We start from the raw sequence: 11,855 nt of genomic DNA, 5'->3' as shown, positions 1-11,855 counted from the left end.
GAACAATTAAAGTGCTTTATCTCCAAGGGTCATCCTAGTAATATCACTTACCACCACCTCATCATCATCCTTTTCCTCTTCCTCTTCCTCCTCTCCCTCCATCCATATAGCATTTCATATGCATGCTCTGTCCAAAGGAATATGATTTTTTTTTGATCACTTCTATTTCACAAAGAATTTTGAAGTTTGGGGGCTAGATTTTCCCCTTATTTATTTATTTTGTCATTTTTTTTTCAAAAACCTGGGACAATTAACTCTTTGTCTTGTGAGGTTTTCATTTATGATTTCTTGAAATATAGCTCTAGAGAAAAAGGCTTTGAAGAAGTCCATTGTGATTCAAATGGAGCTGCTGCACTATGCCTTTAAACCCAAATCACTCTCTGACTTTCATTGATTGGCCAATAATAGGTCTTAATCCAAGCCTTTCTTGCTCAATGTTTGAGTTTTGATAACTCAGAGGGAATGTAAATTCCAAATGTTTTTCTGTTCCGTCTAGAAACTTGGAGCATCTCCCCCTCCCAGATTGATTCTTTTGTGAAGGCAAACTAGGGCATCTTTTGCCTCATTTCTTACCTAGCCCTTAATCACTGAGTAGGTGCTATCTTAAATTGAGATCTGGGAAAGATCTTAGCTTAAAAAGACCCAGGTCTCCCACTGTATCCTGGGCCATCATTAGTCATCTTCACTTATGTCTTGCCACTGGACTTCAATAACTCTGATGACTTGGCACAGCTCTACCTAAGTTAAACCTTCATGATGGACGAACAACAATCTTGGAGTCACATTCTTGGAATGTGATCCCTCCCCTTCCCAAGCTTCCTATAATTTCCACCTCAGCAATAAGTTCCTCCTTGTCAATGAAAGTCAGATCCAGAATAGAATTTTGCCTTGTTACTTTTTCCACATTTGGAAGGATAAAATTATCATTAAGTCAAGTCAAAATGTTATTAACTGTTCTGCTTTTGGGGACTTGGGGTGGGGGAAGAGAAGGGACAGAGAAGCAGAGAATTAGATGCACAGATAGAAAAGGACAAGAAGACAGAAATGGAGAGAAACAGCTAGGCACACACACACACACACACACACACACACACACACACACACACACACACACACACACACACCTCCAGAAGAAGTCTGCCCTACTTAAAGCCTTCAGTCACTTCAGTTATTTCTCTGTCATGATTATGATCTTTTCCTGAATAACTCAACTATTTCTTCTTTTTGTCCAGCCAATAGTCCAGATTGTAATCGGTCTGGATTTTAGTCAGCTCAGATGACTAAATTGTTTCTGCTTTTTGCTATATTAAAGCTCATCATAAATACTCTCCACCATTTTTCCAGACTTCTGGATTTCCTCACTTATGTGTGCCTTCTTAATAGAAAAATTCAACACTTCACCCTTTTAACTACTTGGTTTCTTTTGAGTGAGCACCTAGAGCCATATACTCCCCATAGATTTCATCCTACCAAGATCCAGTGATAACTACAAGGTCACATTTGCCTCTTTGAATGAGGGCTTCCAAGCATCCTGCTTAGGGCCTCAACTCTGCATATTTCTGCATAGACATTTGAGACCATAGATGCTGCCACTGAATCCTTTCTTAGATTCTGTCTCCTGTAAAATTCTAGATTACTTAATTTTTCTCCTTATTTCATTATAGTTTTTATCTATGATGTCTAACTTGGTTATGCATCTATGGGTAGTTTCTCTGATCACCCTTTCCCATCCCTATGCCTTCTAGTTTAAAGTCCCTTTAATGAAATTTGCAAGATACCTGGCAAATAGACTTTCGGCAGGCTCTCATCACTCTCCAGGAATGTATCAGTCCTAAATTTTAAAGATCATGCTAACAGCTTGGCAATCACATCTGGCAATTCTTTTCATATTTTAGACTGTAGTTAATCAAGCCCTGGTGAGCTGACTGTATCAAAGTCAAGATCCTTCTATCACATCAACTAATCCGGGAAGCTGGATTGTCCTGTGAAATTGTGCCCATGTCAGCCCAAGACTAGATTATTGTGGGAATTGAAATTGTCCAATCTACAATAATAGAGACTGAGGCAGAATTCTGAGCCAGTGATACTTTATTAAAGAGTCTATGGTCCCCTCCAATGAAGTGGACCTCAGATCTTCCTCATGACCTGAGATTCCACCTTCTTCCAGGACCTTATTTTTATAAGTCTTGATATCAGATTTGACACCTGAACACGAAAGGGTCTACACAAAATAAATAAATATGTAAATATAGATAATGTAGCGTAATTATGTATATTATAATATACATAAAAAAGGTGAATCAACTAAAACTGGCATGTCAGTGCGGGGGAGGGGACCTAGGGTTGGGCAAAGCATGGGGGGATCTCCACTAACTAAATGGTCATAAGATGGTCATGTTGGACAAGATAGTCCAGAGGTACAAAATAAGTGGGAAGACTTTCCATGTAATTGAGTCACCTCCAACACACTGGGCTTGGTCACCATCACATGGGAAAACAAGGGTGGAGGGCTTCTGATTAGCTTCCTATGATTAAGCAAGTGAACTTACAATCTGCAGTCCGTTACTCTGGGGCCCAATACACAGAACCTATAATCACTCCCTTTATGGAATCATAGCAAACTGATCAGTACTGATTGGAATAGAGTGGAAGTCAAAAGAATTATTTCTCACATGGTGATGTCAAAAGACTCACCCTCAGCTGACAGGACCCCACTCGTTACCCATTGGTTAAGTGTTGCTTTCAGCAAATTTCCCCAGCAATGTCTATTCATTTTTTTCTAAAGTTTTGCAAGCAGAGACTAAGATTTGCCCATTGTGCATACCTTTCTGAAGGTTCACAGGAAGACTTTCCACTCCTCATGATGAATCAGTCATTCCTTCTCCTGGAGCTTTTACTGGTCCCTTATACCTGCTCTTCGTTCTGCCTTGTTGGCTGTTATCTATTGACCTCCAAGGCTCTCTCCCAAGTGTCACAGAATCTCTGTTGAAAAGATCAGGCAAATGGTCTGACTCATACCTAATTCCTTCCTGTTTCCATGATGTCCTTGGGTTGTCCGCCATCCCACTCAGATATTTGTTTGATCTTCCCTCTCAAGTCTGTCAACATAAAACCTTGTAGCCTCAAGTGAAGACATGCTCCTAAATAATTCTTTCTTATTTTCAGTATGAGAAAGAAGACTTCATATTGTGAGGGCATATTGCAAAGCCCCTCAAATGTTCTGGGGTGACTGTATATGCATATAAGAGGACCAAGAATGTGGTTGAACAAATGGAGGAGACCATGATCTTGCTGTCTGGGCTTGGCATAATCTCTCTCTACCTTTTTGTGCTCTTTTAAAACCACTCCTCCGTATAGGAGGGCAGAAGAGAGTTAGGGTTTGAAAACTGGATAGGCCCAGATCCCAGAGCTATCTGACATTTTCAAAGCAAATAATCATTATCTGGTTTATAGTCTAACCTTCAAAGATTAAATTTGGTAGGTATATGGAATGCTCCCAACAAGCTATGGTGAAGCCTCTGACAGAGCAGCCCTGGAGGCTGATGCAAAGAAATGACTAAACCTGAGGTAATTAGTAATATTCTTCCCTTTGTTTTTCAAGCAAATGGGTTTCTGGGGCTGAGAATGCATTCCTAGGGAGATGAGAGGTTGCAGTAACCTAGATTCTGAGGAACTCCAGTAGGAGGACTTGGGGTGATGGGGGAAGGCTTTTTAAAAATAATGTTTAGTGGGGGGCAGAACTAAGATGGCAGAGTAACAGCACAGACTTGCTAGAGCACTCCCCCCAAGCCCAGCCAAATACCTGTAAAAAATGACTCTAAACAAATTCTGGAGCTGCAGAACTCACAGAATGACAGAGTGAAGCAAATTTCCAGCCCAAGACAGCCTAGAAGGTCGCCAGGAGGTGTCTATCATGCCACTCTGGGAGCAGAGCACAGTCCAGTGTGGGCCACATTGGCACAGACAGAACTTGAGTAGGCCTCTGGGGGACTGAATCTTGGCCACCTGTGGAGGTTTCTAGGCTTCAAAATCCCAAAAGGCCAAGGACAAATTGCAAGGTCCATGGAAAAAACCTGTGGGACCTATGTAAGAGAGTAGAGTGATCCAGCCCTAACCCCAGGGCATCAGAAAGGGGAAACACACAGCAGCCACAGCTTCAGTAGGGGCAGCTACAGCCACTGTTTCTGGAACTCTAGACCCAAGGATTGTGGGGGGATGGAGCAAATGACAATACATTCCCCACCTCTGCTGGAAGCAGAGAACTACCATGACAGAGTTCAAAAGTCAAGTAAATGGCTGGGGAAATGAGCAAAAACTGGAAAAAGAATCAGATTATAGAATCTTATTTTGGTGACAAGGAAGCCTAAAATATACAAATGGAAGACAACAAAGTCAAAACTCCTTTTTCCAAAGCATCCAAGAAAAATATGAATTGGTCTCAGGCCATGGAAGAGCTCTAAAAGGATTTTGAAAATCAAGTAAGAGAAATAGAGAAAAAAATTGGGAAGAGAACTGAGAGTGATGCAAGAAAATCATGAAAAACAAGTCAACTGCTTGCTAAAGGAGACCCCAAAAAATGCTGAAGAAAATAAGACTTTAAAAAATAGACTAACCCAAATGACAAAGAAGATTCAAAAAGCCAATGAGGGTAAGAATGATCTAAAAAGCAGAATGGGCCAGATGGAAAAAGAGGTTCAAAAGCTCACTGAAGAACATAATTCCTTTAAAATTAGAATGGAGCAGATGGAAAGTAATGACTTTATGAAAAATTTAAAAAATTATAAAACAAAACCAAAGGAATGAAAAAATAGCAGACAATGTGAAATATCTCATTGGAAAAACAATTGACCTGTAAAATAGATCAAGGAGAGACAATTTAAAAATTATTGGACTACCTGAAAGCCATGATCAAAAAAAGAGCCTAGACATTATCTTTAAAGAAATTATCAAGGAAAACTGCCCTGATATTGCAGTACTAGAGGGTAAAATAAATATTGAAAGAATTCACTAGTTGCCTCCTGAAAGAGATCCCAAGAAGGAAACTCCGAGAAATATTGTAACCAAATTGCAGAGCTCCCAATTCAAGGAGAAAATATTACAAGCAGCTAGAAAGAAACAATTTGAGTATTGTGGAAATACAATCAGGATAACACAAGATCTAGCAGCTTCTACATTAAGCAATAACAGGGCTTGGAATGTGATATTTTAGAGGTCAAAGGAGCTAGGATTAACACCAAGAATCACCTACCAAGCAAAACTGAGTATAATACTTCAGGGGAAAAATGGTCCTTCAATGAAATAGAGGACTTTGAGTTTATATCATCAAGGATTCTTGATGAAAAGACTAGAGTTGAATTGAAAATTTGACTTTCAAACACAAGAATCAAGAGAAGCATGAAAAGATAAACAGGAAAGAGAAATCATAAGAAACTTAGTAAAGGTTAACTGTTTATAATCCTACATGGAAAGATAATATTTGTAACTCTTGAGACTTTTCTCAGTATTTGGGTAGTTGGAAGGATTATATACATATAGACAGAAGGCACAGGGTGAGTTGAATAGGGAGGGATGATATCTAAAAAAGTAAAATTAAGGAGTGACAGGAATATATTGGGAAAAGGAGAAAGGGAGAAATAAAATGGGGCAAATTATGTCTCATATAAAAGAGTCAAGAAAAAGATTTTTTCAGGGAAGGGGATGAAGGAGTAGGTGAAAGGGAAAAAATGAACCTTACTTTCATCACATTTGGCTTAAGGAGGGAATAACATGCATACTCAATTTATCATGAAAATCTGTCTTATACTACAGGAACGTAGGGGAGAAGGGGAAAAGAGGGGTGTGTAGGGCTGATAGAAGGGAGGGCAAATGGGAGGAGGGGTAATTAGAAGTAAACACTTTTCAGAAGGGATAGGGTCAAAAGAGAATAGAACAAATGGGGGGCAGGATAGGATGGAGGGAACTATAGTTAGTCTTTCACAACATGACTTTTATGGAACTCTTTTGCATAACTACACATGTATAACACATATCAAATTGCTTGGGTGGGAAGGGAAGAAGGGAGAGAGGTTGAACTCAAAGTTTTAAAACTGAATGTTAAAAATTGTTTTTACATGCAACTGGGAAATAAGATATACATGTAATGGGGTATAGAAATCTATCTTGCTGATAAATGTTGCAGAAGATGTGGGAGAGTTGGAACACTAATTCATTGTTGGTGGAGCTGTGAGCTGATCCAGCCATTCTGGAGAGCAATTTGAAACTATGCCCAAAGGGCTACAAAAATGTGCATACCCTTTGACCCAGCAATACTGCTTCTAGGACTGTATCCCCAAGAGATCATAAAAATGGGAAAGGGTCCCATATGTACAAAAATATTTATAGCAGCACTGTTTGTAGTGGCCAAAAACTGGAAATCAAGGGGATGCCCATTAATTGGGCAATAACTGAATAAATTATGGTATATGAATGTAATGGAATACTATTGCACTGTAAGAAAAGATGAACAGGAAAACTTCAGAGAGGCCTGGAAAGACTTATGTGATCTGATGCTGAACAAAAGGAGTAGAACCAGACGAACTTTGTGCACCGCAACAACCACAGTGTGAGAGAGTTTTTTCTGGTACACTTGGAACTTCATTGCAATGCAAGGACTTAAAAAATTCCCAATGGTCTTTTAAGACAAAATGCCTTCCACATTCAGAGAAAGAACTATGGAATTCAATCACAGAATGTAGCAGATCATTTTCTTTTGTGTTACGTTTTGGTTTGTTATATGATTTCTCCCATTCATTTTAATTCTTATACACAACATCACTGTGGTGAAAATGTATTTAATAGAAATGTCTGTGTAGAACCTATATAAAATTGTATGCCATGTTGGAGAGGAAGGGGGGAGGAAGGGGTCAGGAGGGGAAAAATATCTTAGTTATATAGTAGTGATTGTAGAACACTAAAAATAAACTTTAAAAATTTTAAAAAGTAAAAAAAAAACAATTTTTAAAAAAAGAAATCTATCTTTCCCTACAAGAAAATAGCGGAGATGGGGATAAGGGAAGGGAGGGGTGTGATAGAAGGGAGGGCAGATTGGGGGGAAGGGGTAATCAGAATGCATGCTATCTTGGGGTGTGCAGAGGGGAGAGACGGGGAGAAAATTTGGAGCTCAAAATTTTGTGGAAATGAATGTTGAAAACTAAAAATAAATAATTTTTTAAAAAATAATGTTTATTGGTGATGGAGGTCATCAGGAAACCTGTGGCTTTTCAGGTCAATGGCAGCACCTTCTGTTCCTTTGAGGAAAAAAAACTACAAGGATTTCTGTTGAGCCAGAGCTTAGTGCCAAACAACAGCTGATAGAGCTAATATGTTGCATAGTAACAGCATACAACATCCAACTGAGTAGAGCATTGACTGCACTGGGTCAAAGTACTTTTCTGTTCCATTACTTCCCAAATATTTCCTCCCTTGCCACTGCTAGTGCCTTCCTTCTGTGATTACTTCCCATTTATACTATGTGTGTGTGTGTGTGAGAGAGAGAGAGAGACAGACAGATAGACAGAGAGACAGAGACAGAGAAAGAGACAGAGAGAGAAAAAAGGGACAGGAACAAAGAAAGACACAGGAAGAAAAAGAAGGAAAGAGACAAAGAGGCAGAGAGGAAGAGAGAAAGAAAAGGGGAAGAGATAAATAGAGAGACAGAGAGAGAGAATGAGAGAGAGGGATTTTATTGCAGTAGAGAACTCCTGGTGTTGGGTCAACTCAAGAAGGCTATTCTGAAACTGTCAATAGATGGGTGAAAGTTTTTCAGAACCTTCATTAAGTATGTGGATCACAAAGCATCTCAGCCAGGTGTGAGCACTGAGCTAGAGAAGACAAGTGTTTCTGAATGATGCATGTTTGAAGAAAGTACAGACTTTTCTAGGATTGGGACTTTGTTATGGAAAATGATATTATTCCTAAACCACTGAATGGCTTCACTAATTCACACGTGATTGAAAAAAAGCTAGAAGGGTCCAGATTATTAGAATGTTGTGGAAGTGCTCAAGTTCAAAGGGCATCTAGGTGGCTCCATGGTGCACAGAACACTGGTCTGGAGTTAGAAAGACTCAGCTTCCTGAGTTCAAATCTGGCCTTAGACACTTATTGGCTGTGTGACCCTAGTCAAATGCTTTAATCCTGCTTGCCTCAGCTTCTTCATTTGTTAAAAAAAAAATAAAGAAGTTTGGACTAGATCACTTCTGAGGTTGCTTTGAACTCCATCATGGAGAAAGAATGGAAGGTGCCTTAGGGGTTGCTGTATAAGGAACTAAAGTTGGTGGTGGTAGTGACAGTAGTGGTGGTAGTGGTAGTAATTGTTGTTTTTATACACAGTGGTAGTTGGTAGTAGTAATAGTAGTTATTGTAAGTAGTAGTTCCTAGTAGTAGTAGTTATCATAGGTAGTAGTAGTAGCTACTGTAGGTAACAATATTTGGTAGTAATAGTAGTTATTGTAGGTAGTAGTAGTTGGTGGTAGTAGTAGTTGATTTTCCTAAAACTGAAGATCAACCATCTAATTCCCTCTAATTAGTAAACTCCAGGGAATCAAAAAGTAGGTCATGAGAGTTAAGAAGACTGAGGGACTGGGAAGTCAAGGTAATTAAAGGAATACTAACAATGAAGTCCTCAAGCTGAGGCAAAAAGGAAACCTAGGAGGTAGGCATTGACCTCTTTAATGAGAAAAAAAGAATCACTTGAGGATGAGAAGACAACAGCCCCGCAGTAGTGCCTAGATGCCTTATTCTGTCAGCTTGTCCTCCAATATAATCCAACCTGAGGACCTGTCAATGGATTCTAAACATACAAAAATATTTCAACATACAGCAGAAGTGTTGTGGAGGTAGTCTGAATTAGAAACTCCAAACTAATCTAAATTCTAGAGGAGCTCCCATAATATATTGGAGGAGGTTCTACTGCTTGTTCCCCCTACCCTCATGAACAGGGTTTCACATAGAGGAACCTTTAAATGGTATCTAATCTCTTAAAATGACTTTCCACCACCCAGTTTGAAAAAGCAAAATACTGAGAACGTTTAAGGTTACTTCATGTCTCAGTGTCCAGTAATTTACTATATTAAAAGATACAGGAAAACAGCACACTGATATAATTAACATTTTATCATGGTGGAAAGAGATCAAAATTACAAAATGAACAAGAACATCCAGTGAACCTTCCTCAATAAATAGAATTATTTCTTCCTTCCCCTACCCCAAGAGTAGTTTGGGAAACAAACTTATCTAAATTGTGTGGCTTCATAGGGGAAGAGTTGACTGGAGAGTCCTGAAGTCATGCCCAACAAACTGGAAAAAAAGAAATCTACATTGTTCACTTTCCTCTGGACACAGGAGGTCGATCTTGAAGACAAAAGCTTATGTCTCTTCCCACAGTTTCTATTTTCTTTCCTCGGGCAGTATTTCTTCATATGATCCTCTGTATAACTTGGGAATAGATTGAAGAGATCAATATATGATACAGTCGCTGTGGGTCTAAGGTAAATAACTAGAACAGAAGGAGAGGAACTAAAAATTGCTCTGCATATCAGACGTCATTTTAAAAAATAAGACTGTTAAGGAAAATTCCTAAGATTTAAATTCTCAGGTTGTTGTCTGAACTGTTTTAGAACCACGAAGCTACAAAAGAAAAAACGATCGTTTCATCCCTATTCACTATTAGTGATAACTCCCGGTTGCCTTAGACGCACCAAGTGGTTGTTGGTTTTTCTTTTTTTTTTTTTTTTTTGAAAAGTTAAACATTACAAGAGGATGAAATCATGTAGGGAGATAGAAATTGAAGGTTCTGAGTAAGGTTCTTTTTTTCTTAAGGTGTTGATTTGAAATAGAACACTTTATCTGAAAAAGATAAAAGTTTGCAAAACAGGGCAGTCCAAACTTTGGCGAGAGGACATCAAAGCGTTTTGAACATCAGAATCGAGAAAAGGCAGGATGAACACTTCAGGAAAGGTAAGCAAAGAATTTTTGTATCTTCATCACAAGCTAACAAGAAGAGTAACTGTGCCCTTAGAGGTTTTTATTGGTTTGGGAAAGTAAATCTTCAAGAGAGGAAAAGTCTGCCTAGGTGGGCAAGCGTTTAGCAAAAATGGTGGTTGGAACATTTCACTGCTGTAGGAAGAAAATGGAAACTATAAACAGAATGACCATGGGGAGGAATATTTTTGCTGCAGGGCTTTAGCAGTATTAGCAGGAATATGGTTTATGTCCTTTCACTAGAAAATTAACACCTTCTGCTCTCAATGCTATATTTAGGAAGGGGTAGGATGCACCACATGGTGTGCAAACACTAAAGGACTGAGCAATCCCAGGAGTGGCCAACGATGTGTTACCAATTACCTGTGTGAGGTTAAGAAGTAAAGATGGCTCTGTTCAAGGACTTGTTTGTATTAATAAAATAATAACTAAGTGTATGGATAGAACAGAGGTTCTGAAACTTTTTGAGTGGCAGTCTGATGTAGTCTATAGAAGCCCATGGATTCTTTCTCAGAAGAATATTTTTAAGTGAATAACATAAAATACATAGAATAACAAAAAGACCCAATTATATTGAAGTGTCATAATCAAAATACTAAAAACAGCAACAACCCAAAAAAGTTGTTGTAGAGTGTTATAGTTAACAAAGTTTTCCAGGATATTAAATCTAATTCTTACCACAACCATGTGAAGGAAATAAATGTTCAGTTTTCTGATTTAACAGATGAGGTAATTGAATCAGAGAGAAGGTAATTAATCAGAGAGGAGAAAGTTACTTACCTAAGGTCTTCAGCCATTTTTCAGTCATGTCTGACTCTTTGTGATCCCACTTGAGGTTTTCTTGCCAAAGAGAGCTCATTTTATAGATGAGGAAAATGAGGCAAACAAAGTTAAGTGACTTACCCATGATCCCATAGCTGCTAAAAGTCTGAGGTCACTTTTGAATTCAGGAAGACTCATCTTCCTGATTCCAGGCCAGGCATACTGCATCACCTAGCTGCCTTCTACCTATGGTCACATAGCTAATAAGTAGACTCATTCCAATGATTTTCTGAACAAGGCTTGTGCATCTTTCACCATCCCATGCTACTTCCAAGTAGGGGCAGCTAGGTGGTGCAGTGGATAGAGCACCAGTACAGGAGTCAGGAGGACCTGAGTTCAAATCTCACCTCAGACACTTGATACTCACCAACTGTGTGAACCTTGGGCAGGTCACTTAACCCCAATTGCCTCATCCTGGGTCATCTCCAGTAATCCTGATGAATATCTGGTCACTGGATTCAGATGGCTCTGGAGGAGAAGTGAGCCTGGTGACCTGCACAGCCCTCCCTCTCTCAAAAAAAGTCAAGTGCAAGTCATGTCGTTATTTCTCTGATGGCATGGTCTTCTTTGGCAACGAAGGACAAACACACACACACACACACACACACACTTCCAAGTATAAGCAATTAGTAAGAGGTGCTTAACCTAGTTTAAACACTAGAGATTGGTCCTGTTTAGAAAGAGCTTGGCAAAATGGTCCCAGAAGGTCTAGAAGGACCAAAACTTAAGAATATCTCAAATTGGCATATTTGTAATTACCACCAATGCTGTAACTAAAGCACCATGAATATAATGAATCAGTTATTTTCTCTATTTTGGCATTCAGTGCTAATTTTGATAAAGTAACTTTTAAAATTCTTTTTCATGAATTTTTTTTTTTTATGCCAGAAGCAATGTTTTAAATTTTGTTACATCTCAAATAAAATCGTAACCTTGGGGTCTAAAATGATTGTGAGTGGCCTAGAATGGAGGTTGTACATTAATTTGGAGATTGCTTTCATAAGCATATGGAACTA

General features: G+C 38.9%; 1 protein-coding gene and 1 long non-coding RNA gene across 3 annotated transcripts in view; one reads left to right on the top strand and one right to left on the bottom strand.

Moving 5' to 3' along the window:
* Positions 1-135: 135 nt before the first annotated feature.
* Positions 136-11,447, bottom strand: LOC140514266 (uncharacterized). Its single transcript, XR_011970520.1, has 4 exons — positions 11,207-11,447; positions 10,798-10,871; positions 2,825-2,982; positions 136-2,221 (listed from the first exon to the last, which is right to left on the bottom strand). It is a non-coding gene; the product is annotated as an uncharacterized lncRNA (long non-coding RNA).
* LOC140514263 (all-trans-retinol dehydrogenase [NAD(+)] ADH7-like) overlaps positions 9,760-11,855 on the top strand; it is a 42,071-nt gene continuing 39,975 nt past the window's right edge. For both annotated transcript variants that reach the window (XM_072624422.1, XM_072624420.1), the window contains exon 1: positions 9,760-9,993. In XM_072624422.1, the coding sequence (XP_072480523.1) occupies positions 9,976-9,993 (18 nt within the window). In that variant the 5' untranslated portion in view covers positions 9,760-9,975. The remainder of the gene's footprint in view (positions 9,994-11,855) is intronic.

The sequence above is a fragment of the Notamacropus eugenii genome, chromosome 7 (assembly GCF_028372415.1).
Source record: "Notamacropus eugenii isolate mMacEug1 chromosome 7, mMacEug1.pri_v2, whole genome shotgun sequence".
In the NCBI taxonomy this organism is placed as follows: domain Eukaryota; kingdom Metazoa; phylum Chordata; class Mammalia; order Diprotodontia; family Macropodidae; genus Notamacropus; species Notamacropus eugenii.
Note: the sequence above shows the minus strand (reverse complement) of the source record. Positions and strands in the feature narration are given on the sequence as shown.